Source organism: Oncorhynchus tshawytscha, linkage group LG16 (assembly GCF_018296145.1).
Source record: "Oncorhynchus tshawytscha isolate Ot180627B linkage group LG16, Otsh_v2.0, whole genome shotgun sequence".
Classification (NCBI taxonomy): domain Eukaryota; kingdom Metazoa; phylum Chordata; class Actinopteri; order Salmoniformes; family Salmonidae; genus Oncorhynchus; species Oncorhynchus tshawytscha.
The window spans coordinates 16,840,485-16,859,449 of record NC_056444.1 but is presented as its reverse complement, the minus strand read 5'-3'; the positions used below and the strand labels follow the sequence as shown (position 1 = coordinate 16,859,449).

General features: G+C 41.3%; 1 protein-coding gene across 1 annotated transcript in view; it reads right to left on the bottom strand.

Annotated features, from left to right (window-relative positions):
• Nucleotides 1–18,965, bottom strand: part of LOC112215415 (brother of CDO-like) — a 57,545-nt gene that overhangs the window by 1,205 nt on the left and 37,375 nt on the right. The window contains 14 exon segments of the mRNA XM_042298858.1: nt 66–199; nt 434–522; nt 656–739; nt 741–868; nt 1,287–1,469; nt 5,506–5,728; nt 5,934–6,112; nt 6,373–6,585; nt 6,940–7,008; nt 7,097–7,262; nt 7,500–8,044; nt 9,770–10,063; nt 10,888–11,031; nt 12,264–12,410. Coding sequence (XP_042154792.1) covers nt 66–199; nt 434–522; nt 656–739; nt 741–868; nt 1,287–1,469; nt 5,506–5,728; nt 5,934–6,112; nt 6,373–6,585; nt 6,940–7,008; nt 7,097–7,262; nt 7,500–8,044; nt 9,770–10,063; nt 10,888–11,031; nt 12,264–12,410 — 2,598 coding nt within the window.

Genomic DNA, 18,965 nt, shown 5'->3' with positions numbered 1-18,965 from the left:
GCTGAAGTGTGAGGTGAATGCATACGTTTTCCTAATGTTAAAGTTTTGAGAGAATAGACACGTACCTAGATTGATGTCCCCATTGTGAAAATGGGCATTGCCCGTCAGGTCCTGAGTGCTGATTGGCTGTTCAGAGGTGTTGAGGAGATGGAGGGTGGAGTCATCGGGCAGACAGCAGTCCTCACCGTCTCCAGGCTCACTGAGAGCGAGAGAGAGATGTTTGGGTGAGAATGATTATATATACACATGTAAACCCAACAGGAGGCTTTTTGACTTTAGGCCGTCATTTTTAAATAAGAATTTGTTCTTAACTGATTTGCCTAGCTAAATAAAGGTTACATAAATACATAAAATTAAAATAAACACAGATGGACTGAAAAACTATCTGGATGACTGACAAATTGAGGATATGTGAGAACAGTACTGTGCCTACCTGTTAGAGTAGTGGTAGCCTGGGGCGTGTCCATTTGACATGGTCTGTGCTAGCAGCGTGTCACACTCCATATCATACTCCACATCCTCCTGCAATAGGAACAAGAGACATCTGTTACACATGAAAAACAAATGAATAAGGTGCCCAAAGCTAATACGCTCCCAACAGAGATTTATTGGGCAGATGCACAAGACATGACCTTGACATGTTGATGGAACTCACCTGGCGTAGTCCTGGCAGACGGTGTGTGGGGTAATGGTGTTTCCCATTGGGCGTGCACTCTCTGTTAGGGGGGTAGATGGCATGCGGTGGGGGGCAGATGGGGGTCCAGCGGGCAGTGGCCAACCAGAGCCAGGCCCTGCAGAGGCACCATGGTATACTGGCATGAGGAGACAGGGTGTGCCACGGCTGGGAAACACAGGTCTGATGTTTGCTCTGGAGAGGAGAAAACACAATCACTGTTGTTAGATATGGACAAGACTGACACGCGACAAGAATGTGGATATGAGAGAAGAATTGAGGGAATTATGAATTACTAGTCTATTCAAAATTGCAGATTGGTCAATTCAGATGGACAACTGTTCATCACAACAATTGTGATGACTAAGGGCTCTACTCAATCTGTAGCGCTGAAGAGCCACTTTATAGCTCAATTGACAATTAAAGGCGATGTTCCCGTGGTCGCTGAGACCACATTCACAGTAAACGCTGCATATGACGCCTCAATCAGAAATCATCTTTACATTTTAATGCTGATCATTGGCGATACGGATTGAATCCAGCCCAAAATCGTAATTGATCCAACAACTACTACCACTGCCCTCCCATTATCATCATCATCATAACTACTAACTCTGTTTGGCCCAGGCTCTCCACAGGCAGAAGGGGATGAAGGCTACAATGATGAAGACGAGGGCCCCCAGGACCACACCCACTATGAGGTAGGGGAGGTCGCTGGGGCGGGGCACAGGCCCCCCGGGGTGCTCTGGTCTCTGGGATGACGCCTCCGATGGAGAGGGCCGCTGGTTCAGTCGAGCTGGGGGTAGAGAGGGGTTTGTTTACTTGATATAACAACATGTATTACAGTCAGGCTATCAAATTAATTATATGAAGAATTATACTTTTGTTGTTTATTGGATAGGATAGCAAGAGAGACAAGTTAGAGGAGGCTGGTGGGAGGAGCTGTAGGAGGACGGGCTCATTGTAATGGCTGGAACTGAATTGATGGAACAGAGTCAAACATGGTTTCCATGTGTTTGATACTGTTCCATTTATGTCATTCCAGCCATTACAATGAGCCCGTCCTCCTACAGCTCCTCCCACCAGCCTCCTCTGGCTGCAGCAGTATGTGTGTTCTGGAGGCTTAGACTGCTGGACCACCCTAGCCACGTATGATGTTTTTTAACAAGCATGCTATAGTGTTCCTCGTCCTCACCCCGACCCCCCTCAAAAAATAAAATCTATAAAACTTGACACATGCCTGTGATGTGTGGTTGTCCCACCTGGCTGTCTTAAGATGAATGTAAGTCTCTCAGGATAAGAGCGTCTCCTAAATGTCTAAAATGTCAATATAAATGTAAGTCTCTCTGGATGAGAGCGTCTGCTAAATGACTAAATGTTAATGTAAATATAAGTCTCTCTGCTAAATTACTAAAATGTTCATATAAATGTAAGTCTCTCTGCTAAATAACTAAATGTTAATATAAATGTAAGTCTCTCTGGATAAGAGCATCTGCTAAATGACTAAATGTTCATATAAATGTAAGTCTCTCTGCTAAAAGACTAAATGTTCATATAAATGTAAGTCTCTCTGCTAAATTACTAAAATGTTAATATAAATGTAAGTCTCTGCTAAATGACTGAAATATAAATATAAATGTAAGTCTCTCTGCTAAATAACTAAATGTTAATATAAATGTAAGTCTCTCTGGATAAGAGCATCTGCTAAATGACTAAATGTTCATATAAATGTAAGTCTCTCTGCTAAAAGACTAAATGTTCATATAAATGTAAGTCTCTCTGCTAAATTACTAAAATGTTAATATAAATGTAAGTCTCTCTGCTAAATGACTAAATGTTAATATAAATGTAAGTCTCTGCTAAATGACTGAAATATAAATATAAATGTAAGTCTCTGCTAAATGACTAAAATATAAATATAAGTATCTCTGAATAAGAGCATCTGCTAAATGACTAAATGTTCATATAAATGTAAGTCTCTCTGCTAAAAGACTAAATGTTCATATAAATGTAAGTCTCTGCTAAATGACTAAAATGTTAATATAAATGTAAGTCTCTCTGCTAAATGACTAAATGTTAATATAAATGTAAGTCTCTGCCAAATGACTAAAATATAAATATAAATGTAAGTCTCTGCTAAATGACTAAAATATAAATATAAGTATCTCTGAATAAGAGCATCTTCTAAATGACTAAAATGTTAATATAAATGTAAGTCTCTGCTTAATGACTAAAATGTAAATATAAATGTAAGCCTCTCTGGATAAGAGCATCTGCTAAATGTCTAAAATGTAAATATAAATGTAAGTCTCTGAATAAGAGCGTCTGCTAAATAACTAAATGTTAATATAAATGTAAGTCTCTCTGCTAAATGACTAAATGTAAATATAAATGTAAGTCTCTCTGAATAAGAGCGTCTGCTAAATAACTAAATGTAAATATAAATGTAAGTCTCTCTGCTAGATGACCAAATGTTAATACAAATGTAAGTCTCTCTGGCTAAGAGCATCTGCTAAATGACTAAATGTTAATATAAATGGAAGCCTCTCTGCTAAATGACTAAAATTTTAATATAAATGTAAGTCTCTTTGCTAGATGACTAAATGTTAATATAAATGTAAGTCTCCACTAAATGACTAAAATGTAAATATAAGTCTCTCTGAATAAGAGCATCTTCTAAATGACTAAAATGTCAATATAAATGTAAGCCTCTCTGGATAAGAGCATCTGCTAAATGTCTAAAATGTAAATATAAATGTAAGTCTCTCTGAATAAGAGCGTCTGCTAAATAACTAAATGTTAATATAAATGTAAGTCTCTCTGCTACATGACTAAATGTTAATATAAATGTAAGTCTCTCTGCTAAATAACTAAATGTTAATTTTAATGTAAGTCTCTCTGCTAAATGACTCAATGTAAATATAAATGTAAGTCTCTCTGCTAAATGACTAAATGTTAATATAAATATAAGTCTCTCTGCTAAATGACTAAATGTAAATATAAATGTAAGTCTCTCTGCTAAATGACTAAATGTTAATATAAATATAAGTCTCTCTGCTAAATGACTAAATGTAAATATAAATGTAAGTCTCTCTGCTAAATGACTAAATGTTAATATAAATGTAAGTCTCTCTGCTAAATGACTCAAGTTTTAATATAAATGTAAGTCTCTTTGCTAGATGACTAAATGTTAATATAAATGTATGTCTCTACTAAATGACTAAAATGTTAATATAAATGTAAGTCTCTCTGGCTAAGAGCTGCTAAATGACTAAATGTTAATATAAATGTAAGCCTCTCTGGATAAGAGCATCTGCTAAATGTCTAAAATGTCAATATAAATGTAAGCCTCTCTGCTAAATGACTAAATGTTAATATAAATGTAAGTCTCTCTGCTAAATGACTCAAGTTTTAATATAAATGTAAGTCTCTTTGCTAGATGACTAAATGTTAATATAAATGTATGTCTCTACTAAATGACTAAAATGTTAATATAAATGTAAGTCTCTCTGGCTAAGAGCTGCTAAATGACTAAATGTTAATATAAATGTAAGCCTCTCTGGATAAGAGCATCTGCTAAATGTCTAAAATGTCAATATAAATGTAAGTCTCTCTGGTAAATGACTAAATGTAAATATAAATGTATGTCTCTCTGCTAAATAACTAAATGTTAATTTTAATGTAAGTCTCTCTGCTAAATGACTCAATGTAAATATAAGTCTCTCTGCTAAATGACTAAATGTTAATATAAATATAAGTCTCTCTGCAAAATGACTAAATGTAAATATAAATGTAAGTCTCTCTGCTAAATGACTAAATGTTAATATAAATATAAGTCTCTCTGCTAAATGACTAAATGTAAATATAAATGTAAGTCTCTCTGCTAAATGACTAAATGTTAATATAAATGTAAGTCTCTCTGCTAAATGACTCAAATTTTAATATAAATGTAAGTCTCTCTACTAAATGACTAAAATGTTAATATAAATGTAAGTCTCTCTGGCTAAGAGCTGCTAAATGACTAAATGTTAATATAAATGTAAGCCTCTCTGGATAAGAGCATCTGCTAAATGTCTAAAATGTCAATATAAATGTAAGTCTCTCTGGTAAATGACTAAATGTAAATATAAGTCTCTCTGCTAAATGACTAAATGTTAATTTTAATGTAAGTCTCTCTGCTAAATGACTCAATGTAAATATAAGTCTCTCTGCTAAATGACTAAATGTTAATATAAATATAAGTCTCTACTAAATTACTAAAATGTTAATATAAATGTAAGTCTCTCTGAATAAGAGCATCTACTAAATGACTAAATGTTAATATAAATGTAAGTCTCTACTAAATGACTAAAATGTTAATATAAATGTAAGTCTCTCTGGCTAAGAGCATCTGCTAAATGACTAAATGTTATAATAAATGTAAGTCTCTACTAAATGACTAAATGTTAATATAAATGTAAGTCTCTCTGCAAAATGACTAAATGTTAATATAAATATAAGTCTCTACAAAATTACTAAAATGTTAATATAAATGTAAGTCTCTCTGAATAAGAGCATCTACTAAATGACTAAATGTAAATATAAATGTAAGTCTCTCTGCTAAATGACTAAATGTAAATATAAATGTAAGTCTCTGCTAAATGACTAAATGTAAATATAAATGTAAGTCTCTCTGCTAAATGACTAAATGTAAATATAAACGTAAGTCTAAATGTAAATATAAATGTAAGTCTCTCTGCTAAATGACTAAATGTAAGTCTCTCTGCTAAATGACTAAAATGTTAATATAACTGTAAGCGTGTGTCACCAAGATGACTATGAGATCTGCTCACCTTTAGTTTCTAAGATAACCACGTTGCCAAACTCGCTCTCTCCCCCCTCGTTGAAGCTCTGCATCTTGATGTCGTAGGCCGTCTCAGGCTGCAGGTCAGTGATGGAGTGCCAGTAACGGTCACCCTCCACCACGTCCTTCTTATAGTCACTGTCGTTGTCACTGTCTGTCGGCCGGTAGAAGATGTAGAAACCGTAGACAGGGGTGTTGTTGACGGCAGTGTACTGTGGAGAGAAAGAATATGAACGGTTTAATGTTAGCATAACAACAGTAACAAGAGTTATAGCCATACTTATATCACGATAACACACACACACACACACACACACACACACACACACACACACACACACACACACACACACACACACACACACACACACACACACACACACACACACACACACACACACACACACTTCCACTCACCGTCCATTTTAGGATGATGGTGGTCTCGTTGATAGCTTCATTATAAGTAATGTAGGGTCCGTCTACAGGGCGTTCGTTGGGCCTGCCACCCCCCACCACCGTGTAGGCCTTAGAGGGGGCACTGGGGGGGCTGGCGCCAATCACATTTACCGCCAACACACGGAACTTATAGGACATGCCTACAGGGAAACAGAAAGCCAACGCGGGTTAAACTAACTAAACACCAGTTACACAGCCTCTCTGTTTCTCCATTCACACTAATGGTTACCATCTGGTCACCATGTTGATTACAGTCATTATTAAAATAGCTAGGATTATAATGATGACTGATAGTGTAATGTCCATGATAATGAGTCATGCTAATGATGATGACGCCATTTGTCATAATGAGGAATAACATTATGATGGGAACGACGATGATGATGGTGATGAAGCTCACCTTTCTCCAGGCCAGTGATCTCCACAGACAGTCGCTGGGGGGGGATGTTAGTGACGGCCTCCTCCCACTCCCCACCTCCCTTCCCCTTCAGCTTCTTAAACTCCACTCTGAAAGACTGGATGGGGAAACCACGGTTACCGCGGGGGATCCATGTCACGTATGCAGATGTCTCAGTCGCCATGGAGATGGTGGGCTTATCAGGGGCCTCAGGAGCTGTGGGAAAGTGATAGGGGTTAAACGGACATCAAATCTAATATTGTTCCCACATTAAGGCACATAAGGACAGACACTCTCAGAAACACAAAAGCCCAAACATGAACAGACACGAACAGGTACAGTAACAAACGTACTAAGACTTACTGTGAGCTCATCCTTGAGTGTTAAAAGTGAAAGAGAGATCAAGACAGGTCACATGTTAGTACAGAGTAGACAGGTGGGGGGGTTAACAGCTAGTCAAACAGCTTGATAAGGGCTCGGTCAGGATGTTAGAGATCTAACTGTGTGGCATCTATGGAACAACCACACTGGTTAGTTAGAGTGACAGTAGGTGAGGGGCAGGGGACTTACGAGAGAGGCGAGGTGATGGTACTGGAGGAGTTTTAGGGAGCTCGTTCTGACCTCCTGGACCCCTACGACCTGTTGGCACGGAAAAAACGAGTGTTCACAAATACGGTAGTGGGATATATGATCATCATTGTGATGATAGATAAATGAATGGATGTACCTTTGCCTGTCCTGAAGGTCATCATGGCGGGTTGTCCCAGGCCAGCACAGTTCTTAGCAGACATCTCCACCTCGTACAGACTGGCTGGCTGCAGCTTGGCCAGGGTCAGCTTGTGGAGAAACCCAGAGATACTGCTGCTGGTCCACTCACCTGGAGGGTCCTCTATCTGTGTGTGTGTGTGTGTGTGTGTGTGTGTGTGTGTGTGTGTGTGTGTGTGTGTGTGTGTGTGTGTGTGTGTGTGTGTGTGTGTGTGTGTGTGAGAGAGAAAGAAAGATCAGTCAGTGTGTGAGGATGATGTGAGAATGAGTCATGTCTGTAGTTGTAGACAAATATCAATCTACACTGAATGAGTGTAACATTGTGTGTAGAATACGTGTGTGTCCATGAGTTAACTAGCCTGTACCTTTCTGTACTTGACGATGTACTCCATCACAGGAGAGCCTCCATCGTGGCGAGGTTTCCAGGTCAGATCATAGAAGTCAGCCTTGACGGTCCTGGGCTGGCTGAGGATGACAGGGGCCTCTGCCACAGAGATCTGCCCAGTCAGCTCAGAGCAGTCCAGGGTCAGCACGCTACCCGTGGCCCCGGGCTTCACTGGGACCTGCTCCCGCAGCACCTTGTCTGGGCTCAGTGGACGCAGGATGGAGGGCAGCTTCCCTGACCGAGACGGAACACCGGTTGGTAAGGTGACCAGCCTGGCGGCAGCCTGCGAGCTGCCCACACCGTTCTCAGCCATGCACTGGTACAAGCCGTTGTCCTGCGGGCCCACATTGATGACACGCAGCACGCGGGCAGACAGGCGGTGGCGTGGTGACGAGGCCAGGGGGCGGGCGTTGTGGAGCCATACCACAGAGGGGGTGGGTTTACCCCTGGCCAGGCAGCTGAAGCGCACACTCTCCCCCCACGACACCTCCTGCTGCTGGAGCTCCATGGTTACCTGGGGAGGCTCTGCAGAGAGAGAATGGAGAGGGAGAGTTAGTCTGTGTGTGTGTCAGTGAGCCAGTACACTGTAAGGTAATGTCTAGCATATAAGCTTGAGTAATGGTTGATTGTGAGTGATGGTTGGCTGGTTGTGTGGGAGTGAGCTTGATTAAGTATGTCTGTATCGGTGTGCGTGCCAGCATGTGTATGTGTGTGTGTGTGTGTGTGTGTGTGTGGGGCTGTGCCGTGCGGAGACAGGCCAGTCAGTTGATGGTTGGCTGGTCGTGACAAGCCAGAGCTCATTAACGCTACAGCAGCACACACTTTAATTAGGGGCTGCTGCTGAGAGGAGACTCACTGGAAAAACAGTCATCCATAACTGAGTCCTGCACTATAAAGTCCTCCACACACACTCTAAAATAACCCTCTATACTATATATATATACCAACAGGGCTCTGCCAAACTCTCACACACACACACACACACTTCTCTCGCTCCACCAAACGTGAGTCAGTCTAATCATCAAGTCTATGATGCAGACAAAACCCGAAAATCTCCTAAAATGGAGCAACTCCATAAGTTTCAAATCCTTTCAGAACTCTTAATTTTGTACCCATCATACAGGAGTGTTAACACAGTGTTTCTCCAACCTCTCCCCCGGGACTTCCAGCCGTTCCATGTATTTCATCTATTCCACAGCTAGCACACCTGACTCAACTTGTCAACTAATCATCAAGCCCTTGACTAGGTGAACCAGGTGAGCTAGTTCAGAGTTAAAACAAAATGTTGAAATGTCTGTCGGTCCCCGAGGAGAAGTTAGAAGACCACTGTTTTAGAGGAACAGAAACATACATAACACCTCATCCTAGTATCATCCTACTGAACCCATATCATCCTACTGAACCCAACCTAGTATCATCCTACTCAACTCATCCTAGTATTATCCTACTCAACCCATCCTAGTATCCTCCTACTGAACCCATATCATCCTACTGAACCCCTCCTAGTATTATCCTACTCAACCCATCCTAGTATCATCCTACTGAACCCATATCATCCTACTGAACCCATATCATCCTACTGAACCCCTCCTAGTATTATCCTACTCAACCCCTCCTAGTATCATCCTACTGAACCCCTCCTAGTATCATCCTACTGAACCCCCCCTAGTATTATCCTACTCAACCCATCCTAGTATCATCCTACTGAACCCACATCTTCCTACTGAACCCCTCCTAGTATTATCCTACTGAACCCCTCCTAGTATCATCCTACTCAACCCCTCCTAGTATAATCCTACTCAACCCATCCTAGTAATCATCCTACTGAATCCAACCTAGTATCATCCTACTGAACCCATATCATCCTACTGAACCCCCCTAGTATTATCCTACTCAACCCATCCTAGTATCATCCTACTGAACCCATATCTTCCTACTGAACCCCTAGTATTATCCTACTCAACCCCTCCTAGTATCATCCTACTGAACCCCTCCTAGTATCATCCTACTCAACCCATCCTAGTATCATCCTACTGAACCCCTCCTAGTATTATCCTACTCAACCCCTCCTAGTATCATCCTACTCAACCCCTCCTAGTATCATCCTACTCAACCCATCCTAGTACCATCCTACTGAACCCATATCATCCTACTGAACCCCTCCTAGTATTATCCCACTCAATCCATAAGTGAGGACCAAAGTTTGGGGATATATATATTTTTTTACACTCACAGGTTGGCACTACTCACCGAACACCTGCACGTCGTAGAGCACAGTAGCGGCGCTCTCTGATCCGATGCCGTTGTCAGCGTGACACTTGTACGTCCCTGAGTCGCCCTCGCCCGCCGCGTCGATCAGCAGGTTGCTGAGCAGGAAGCGCGTGTTGTTATGGAAACGCAGGTCCTGACCGTCCTTGGCCCATGTAACCTGCGGGGTCGGGATGCCGCTGGCCACACACTCGAGGACCAGACGCTGTCCCTTAGTGACCATGATGGTGCGAGACACTGGGGGGTAGATGATACGGGCCGCCTCCGACGTCGAACCTAGAGAGAGAGATGGAAGGAGGGGGAGAGGAACTGTGTTTATGCAATGGGTTGTTTTTCAGTAAAGCATCTCACTGGCCTTGTTATAATCTTATTAAGAGGTATTTGAAAGTTACAAATCACATTACTTAGAAGTAAATCAAATTAGCTAATAAAATTACTCAATTTGCCTGGGGGGTTTCTAAGCTAACATATGAATTGTTTTAAAATGGTCATACCAAGGATCATTTATCTATTTGATTTAGAATGTTAAGACCTCTTAAGGTATCACATTTATTTATTTATTATTAAAGGGTGAAAGATTTAATTTGGCCTTAATGCTATTAGCCAATAGAAACACACTGAATAGCAGATTCACTACATGGAGCCACAGATAGTAAGAGATTGTTTTTTAGTGTCTGCCTTATATCTTAGAGATAAAAGACAGATCAGGAAATTATATATATATTTTTACATGTATTTATCCTCTTATTTAAGGTACTAAACTATCTCAATATACAGTACCAGTCAAAAGTTTGGACACAGCTACTCAGGGTTTTTCTTTATTTTTACTATTTTCTACATTATAGAATAATAGTGGCGACACCAAAACTATGTAGGCCAAGAATTTAAATGATCTAAATGACTTTGTCAATTAGACATTTACAGAGGTAGGTGTGTATGCTGTATCTTTGACGCTATCATGGTCAGTGTTTGGTCAGTGTTTAGTCGTGTTTGGTCAGTGTTTGGTCAGTGTTTGGTCAGTGTTTGGTCAGTGTTTGGTCAGTGTTTGGTCAGTGTTTAGTCGTGTTTGGTCAGTGTTTGGTCATGATGCGCTCACTCACGGCGTATGCGCAGGCGGTCAGTGGAGGTGGAGGTCTTGACCTCCTGTGTGACAGGGTTGTAAGCAGCACACTTGTAGGGCCCCTCGTCGTCCAGAGTGGCGTTGGCTATCTGCAGGTTCCCTGATGGCATGATCAGGTAGTTCCCTGTTGACACAGACAGACAGTAGGTGGCTTTAATCATCGAGACTGGGCTGGCTGGGTATTGGTACTGATCATTAGAACTGATCCGAGAGACAATTTTGTGGTTGTTATCCTTGGGCATGGACATGTATATAATATAAACAGCAGAGTGCACTGTTAGCACCAGCCACATGGAGGCGCCCTGGAGTTTTACTGAGAGCCAGCCAGTGAACTCTCCTCAATGTGGTTATCATTTCCCGCTCTCTGATAAGCCACACAGCCCTGCCTACAGCCCTACATACAGCCCTACCTACAGCCCCACATACAGCCCTACCTATAGCCCTACCTACAGCCCTACCTACAGCCCAACATACAGCCCAACATACATCCCTACCTACAGCCCCACATACAGCCCTACCTATAGCCCCACATACAGCCCTACCTATAGCCCTACCTACAGCTCTACATTCAGCCCTACATTCAGCCCCACATACAGCACAACCTATAGCCCTACCTACAGCCCAACATACAGCCCTACCTACAGCCCTACAGCCCCACATACAGCACAACCTATAGCCCTACCTACAGCCCAACATACAGCCCTACCTACAGCCCTACATTCAGCCCTACCTACAGCCCCACATACAGCCCCACATACAGCCCCACATACTGCCCTACCTACAGCCCCACATACAGCCCCACATACAGCCCTACCTATAGCTCTACCTACAGCCCTACCTACAGCCCCACATACAGCCCTACCTACAGCCCCACATACAGCCCTACCTATAGCTCTACCTATAGCTCTACCTACAGCCCTACATACAGCTTCCAGCAATCTATATACCAGCCACAGAGGAGTGGGGATTTTTTCTCAAAGAGCTCAAGAAATAAATGGTTGCAAAACAAACAACAGTATTCCCATGTTTCAACATTCCCCAGATAGAGCTGCCTTATCTGCAGTTTTATGATGGGCCAGATAGCAGGATAGATACAGCATTCCAGGAATCCAGGGAAAGAGATAGTAAAAGAGCGAGAGAGAGAGAGCGAGAGAGAAATTAGTAATGAGAAGGACAAAGGAAGAAAGATGGGGGAGCGAAAGAGAAAGAATGACAGAGAGAGAAAAAGTACTAATGACAATATCAGAGAGAGTAAGAGGAGAGAGAGCGAGAAAGTGAGAGAGAGGGATAGAGAGGGATATGATGCTAATTGAGAGGTAGAGAACATAGGCCTGTAACAGAATGATAGATCCATACCTTTGGAGGTCTCGAGCCACTCCTGTTTGACACTGTAGCGAACCTGTGCCTTGGGCTGGCTCTCAGGGAGGTGACACTGGATCACAGCCGTGTTCCCCTCATCCACCTCAATGTCCTGCTGGTTGTCTTGCTCAAAGTCTCGCAGCTCTGAGGTACACAGAGAGAGAGAGGAGGTCAGGACAGACATTAATACACGCAGATACTGGGGCGGCAGGGTAGCCTAGTGGTTAGAGCGTAACCGGAAGGTTACAAGTTCAAACCCCTGAGCTGACAAGGTACAAATCTGTCGTTCTGCCCCTGAACAGGCAGTTAACCCACTGTTCCTAGGCCGTCATTGAAAATAAGAATTTGTTCTTAACTGACTTTCCTAGTTAAATAAAGGTACAAAATATAAATAATTTAAAAAATAAACATGCAACCAACAGATTGGTTAGTGGTTGGTTACTGTGGGACAGAGACTGAGGGCCTGACTGGTTAGTGGTTGGTTACTGTGTTAGTGGTTGGTTACTGTGGGACAGAGACTGAGGGCCTGACTGGTTAGTGGTTGGTTACTGTGTTAGTGGTTGGTTACTGTGGGACAGAGACTGAGGGCCTGACCGGTTAGTGGTTGGTTACTGTGGGACAGAGACTGAGGGCCTGACTGGTTAGTGGTTGGTTACTGTGGGAAACTGGAGAGGGATTACTGGAGGGCCATGTGCTCCCACTCTGTTCCGCACACAGTCTGCACAGAACAGACACTGGGCTGACCTCTGACCTCTCATCCCCCTCGGAGGGGGCTACATGGGCTGGGCCAGGGTTAGAGGTGCCTCTAGAGTTTCAAGGAAAGAACAACCAGCATGGATTGGGAGGAAATAGCATTGCTAGACTTTAGAACACTAAGTGGGGGAGTAGAGTAAAGGAGGGGGGGGTAGAGAGAGAGGGGGGTAGAGAGGGGGGGAGAGAGAGAGGGGGGTAGAGAGAGGGGGGAGTAGAGAGCGAGAGACAAATAAGGTAGAGAAAGAACGTTTAAAAAGAAAGTGAGAGAGAAAAAGAGAGAACCCAAAAGACAGAGGGGGGAAAGGGGGAACATTCAACATAACAAATGATCAGAGCTGTAGTGTGTGCTGGAGGCAGGGAGTCCATCAGTGAGATGAAACACAAATACAACTCCCTAACCTAATTAAATATCTACCAGTCTCTGTTGATTTATTATGTTTCACAAAGATGGCGGCACTCCATTATTTTCAGAGGTGCACGGCTGGCTGTTATTCTAGGACCGCTCGACTCTTTGGCAAAACAGACGTAACCAAGCCACTCATACACAGTGAACAGACTAGACAACCAGATACGATATATACATTTCTAAGTAGATGCTTTGAAGTGTATATTCACTTTAGATGCTGAACATACCAACTTTACCATGGGTGACAGACAGTGTGGGAGGTTTTTCATATCTGATCTATTCCCCCTGCAGGCAGTGTGGGCTGTCTGGGGAAGTTTTAATGGTAGAGGGGAGCTACAGGGGTTGGCCTTGACAGGTGCCCCCCCACCTCCATCCGACCTGCTACCAACCCCTATACCAAGAGATATGAGAAACACAAGACATGTCATGCTGGGTAGTGTGTGTGTCTGGACAAGGGGGTGGAGTCTCGAAGAGACACTGTGTGATGCTCCATTTGCTAAATCAATCAGGCCCTGTTTTCACAGCTACCCCCTCCCTCCCTCCCTCCTCCCCCTCTTCCCCACACCTCTACCCTTGCATTCTTCCACTGAGCCCCCTATGTGCCTCTCAGGTGTGTGACAGAAAGAAGAAATACAAAGAAAGAGAAACAACTTTATAGGAATAACTGTCAAACAACTATATGGGAATAACTGTCGAACAACTATATAGGAATAACTGTAGAACAACTATATAGGAATAACTGTCAAACAACTATGTAGGAATAACTGTCAAACAACTATGTAGGAATAACTGTAGAACAACTATATAGGAATAACCGTCGAACAACTATATAGGAATAACTGTAGAACAACTATATAGGAATAACTGTCAAACAACTATATAGGAATAACTGTAGAACAACTATATAGGAATAACTGTCAAACAACTATATAGGAATAACTGTAGAACAACTATATAGGAATAACTGTAGAACAACTATATAGGAATAACTGTCAAACAACTATATGGGAATAACCGTCAAACAACTATATAGGAATAACTGTAGAACAACTATATAGGAATAACCGTCGAACAACTATATAGGAATAACTGTAGAACAACTATATAGGAATAACTGTAGAACAACTATATAGGAATAACTGTCAAACAACTATATGGGAATAACCGTTGAACAACTATATAGGAATAACTGTCAAACAACTATATGGGAATAACCGTCGAACAACTATATAGGAATAACTGTAGAACAACTATATAGGAATAACCGTCGAACAACTATATAGGAATAACCGTCTAACAACTATATAGGAATAACTGTCAAACAACTATATGGGAATAACCATCGAACAACTATATAGGAATAACTGTAGAACAACTATATAGGAATAACTGTAGAACAACTATATAGGAATAACTGTAGAACAACTATATAGGAATAACCGTCGAACAACTATATAGGAATAACTGTAGAACAACTATATAGGAATAACTGTAGAACAACTATATAGGAATAACTGTCAAACAACTATATGGGAATAACCGTCGAACAACTATATAGGAATAACTGTAGAACAACTATATAGGAATAACCGTCGAACAACTATATAGGAATAACTGTCAAACAACTATATGGGAATAACCGTCGAACAACTATATAGGAATAACTGTAGAACAACTATATAGGAATAACTGTCGAACAACTATATAGGAATAACTGTAGAACAACTATATAGGAATAACTGTAGAACAACTATATAGGAATAACTGTAGAACAACTATATAGGAATAATTGTAGAACAACTATATAGGAATAACTGTAGAACAACTATATAGGAATAACTGTAGAACAACTATATAGGAATAACTGTAGAACAACTATATAGGAATAACCGTAGAACAGCTATATAGGAATAACCGTAGAACAACTATATAGGAATAACCGTCAAACAACTATGTAGGAATAACTGTCAAACAACTATATGGGAATAACTGTAGAACAACTATATGGGAATAACTGTAGAACAACTATATAGGAATAACTGTAGAACAACTATATAGGAATAACTGTCGAACAACTATATAGGAATAACTGTCGAACAACTATATAGGAATAACTGTAGAACAACTATATAGGAATAACTGTAGAACAACTATATAGGAATAACTGTCAAACAACTATATAGGAATAACTGTCTAACAACTATATGGGAATAACTGTCGAACAACTATATAGGAATAACTGTAGAACAACTATATAGGAATAACTGTAGAACAACTATATAGGAATAACTGTAGAACAACTATATAGGAATAACTGTAGAACAACTATATGGGAATAACTGTCGAACAACTATATAGGAATAACTGTAGAACAACTATATAGGAATAACCATCGAACAACTATATAGGAATAACTGTAGAACAACTATATAGGAATAACTGTAGAACAACTATATAGGGATAACTGTAAAGCAACTATATATGTGTTGGTGCGTGACCATAAGGTGGGTTGGTGGTCAGTGTCAGAGAGAATGTGTGTGAGTGCAGTCTCAGCACAGTCATCATTTGTTTAGGTTAAGTGTATTCACATGTATGTATGTTTGTATGGGTTACTGTTTGGGTGTGTGTATGTGTCTGTGCTCTTCCTGTATATGTACACACGTTTGTGTGTGTTCCCGCATGCGTGTGCATGTGTACTGCTGTCCCTGTGTGAGTGGGATGCTGGTCTAGCAGGATGAATGGTATTTATAAAGTGGAGCTGGACTGCTTCAGGATTGCTTGGCATTGCCAGTTTAAATACTTTAAGACAGACTTCGCATACATCATCTCCATGTGCGGGGGGGTAGTGGCTTAGAGATACAGATGTTTTATTTTATTGTATTTAACCTTGAGAACTGCAACACACTACATAAAGAGACACCACCACAACACTACATAAAGAGAGACCACCACAACACTACATAAAGAGACACCACCACAACACTACATAAAGAGAGACCACCACAACACTACATAAAGAGAGACCACCACAACACTACATAAAGAGAGACAACCACAACACTACATAAAGAGAGACACCACAACACTACATAAAGAGAGACACACCACAACACAAAAGAGACACTACTACATAAAGAGAGACAACCACAACACTACATAAAGAGAGACCACCACAACACTACATAAAGAGAGACAACCACAACACTACATAAAGAGAGACACCACACAACACTACATAAAGAGAGACCAACACAACACTACATAAAGAGAGACCAACACAACACTACATGAAGAGAGACCAACACAACACTACATAAAGAGACCACCACAACACTACATAAAGAGAGACCACCACAACACTACATAAAGAGAGACCACCACAACACTACATAAAGAGACACCACCACAACACTACATAAAGAGAGACACCACAACACTACATAAAGAGAGACCACCACAACACTACATAAAGAGAGACCACCACAACACTACATAAAGAGAGACCACCACAACACTACATAAAGAGACACCACCACAACACTACATAAAGAGAGACCAACACAACACTACATAAAGAGAGACCACCACAACACTACATAAAGAGAGACCACCACAACACTACATAAAGAGAGACCACCACACAACACTACATAAAGAGAGACAACCACAACACTACATAAAGAGAGACCAACACAACACTACATAAAGAGAGACCAACACAACACTACATAAAGAGAGACCACCACAACACTACATAAAGAGAGACCACCACAACACTACATAAAGAGAGACCAACACAACACTACATGAAGAGAGACCACCACAACACTACATAAAGAGACCACCACAACACTACATAAAGAGAGACCACCACAACACTACATAGAGAGACACCACCACAACACTACATAAAGAGAGACACCACCACAACACTACATAAAGAGACACCATAACACTACATAAAGAGACACCACCACAACACTACATAATGAGAGACACCACAACACTACATAAAGAGAGACACCACAACACTACATAATGAGACATCACAACACTACAAAAAGAGACACCACCACAACACTACATAAAGAGACACCACCACAATACTACATAAAGAGAGACACCACAACACTACATAAAGAGAGACACCACCACAACACTACATAATGAGAGACACCATAACACTACATAAAGAGACACCACCACAACACTACATAAAGAGACACCACCACAACACTACATAAAGAGAGACCACCACAACACTACATAAAGAGACACCACCACAACACTACATAAAGAGAGACCACCACAACACTACATAATGAGAGACACCACAACACTACATAAAGAGACACCACCACAATACTACATAAAGAGACACCACCACAACACTACATAAAGAGAGACACCACCACAACACTACATAATGAGAGACACCATAACACTACATAAAGAGACACCACCACAACACTACATAATGAGAGACACCACAACACTACATAAAGAGAGACACCACAACACTACATAGAGACATCACAACACTACAAAAAGAGACACCACCACAACACTACATAAAGAGACACCACAACACTACATAAAGAGACACCACCGCAACACTACATAAAGAGAGACACCACAACACTACATAAAGAGACACCACCACAACACTACATAAAGAGAGACACCACAACACTACACAAAGAGACACCACCACAACACTACATAAAGAGACACCACAACACTACATAAAGAGACACCACCGCAACACTACATAAAGAGAGACACCACAACACTACATAAAGAGACACCACCACAACACTACATAAAGAGAGACACCACAACACTACATAAAGAGACACCACCACAACACTACATAAAGAGAGACACCACAACACTACATAAAGAGACACAACCACAACACTACACAAAGAGACACCACAACACTACACAAAGAGACACCCACAACACCCCCAAAGCACCACCACAACACTACATAAAGAGACACCACAACACCCCCTGCACCACCACAACACTACATAAAGAGACACCACCACAACACTACATTGAGACACCACAACACTACAAAAAGAGAAACCACCACAACACTACATAAAGAGAGACACCACCACAACACTACATAAAGAGAGACACCACAACACTACATAAAGAGAGACACCACAACACTACATAAAGAGACACCACCACAACACTACATAAAGAGAGACACCACAACACTACATAAAGAGAGAGCTAAGACAACAACAGCATGGCTGTGTGTTCTAGGGACCTGTCCGTCTGTCTGTTAGGAGGAGGTTGGTTGTCTACTAAGGAATTCAAACAGGGAGTTTTAAATAATGTGAAAACAGCTTGGTTCCAGTGGGAGAGAGCTCAGAAAGACTCTTCAGAGTGAGATAGCAGGAGGGCCAGAGCCCAAACACACACCAGGAGGAAAAGAGCTATGGACTGCAAGGATGGAGCCATGAGACAATGTTTTCCTTCCTACACACACACACACACACACACACACACACACACACACA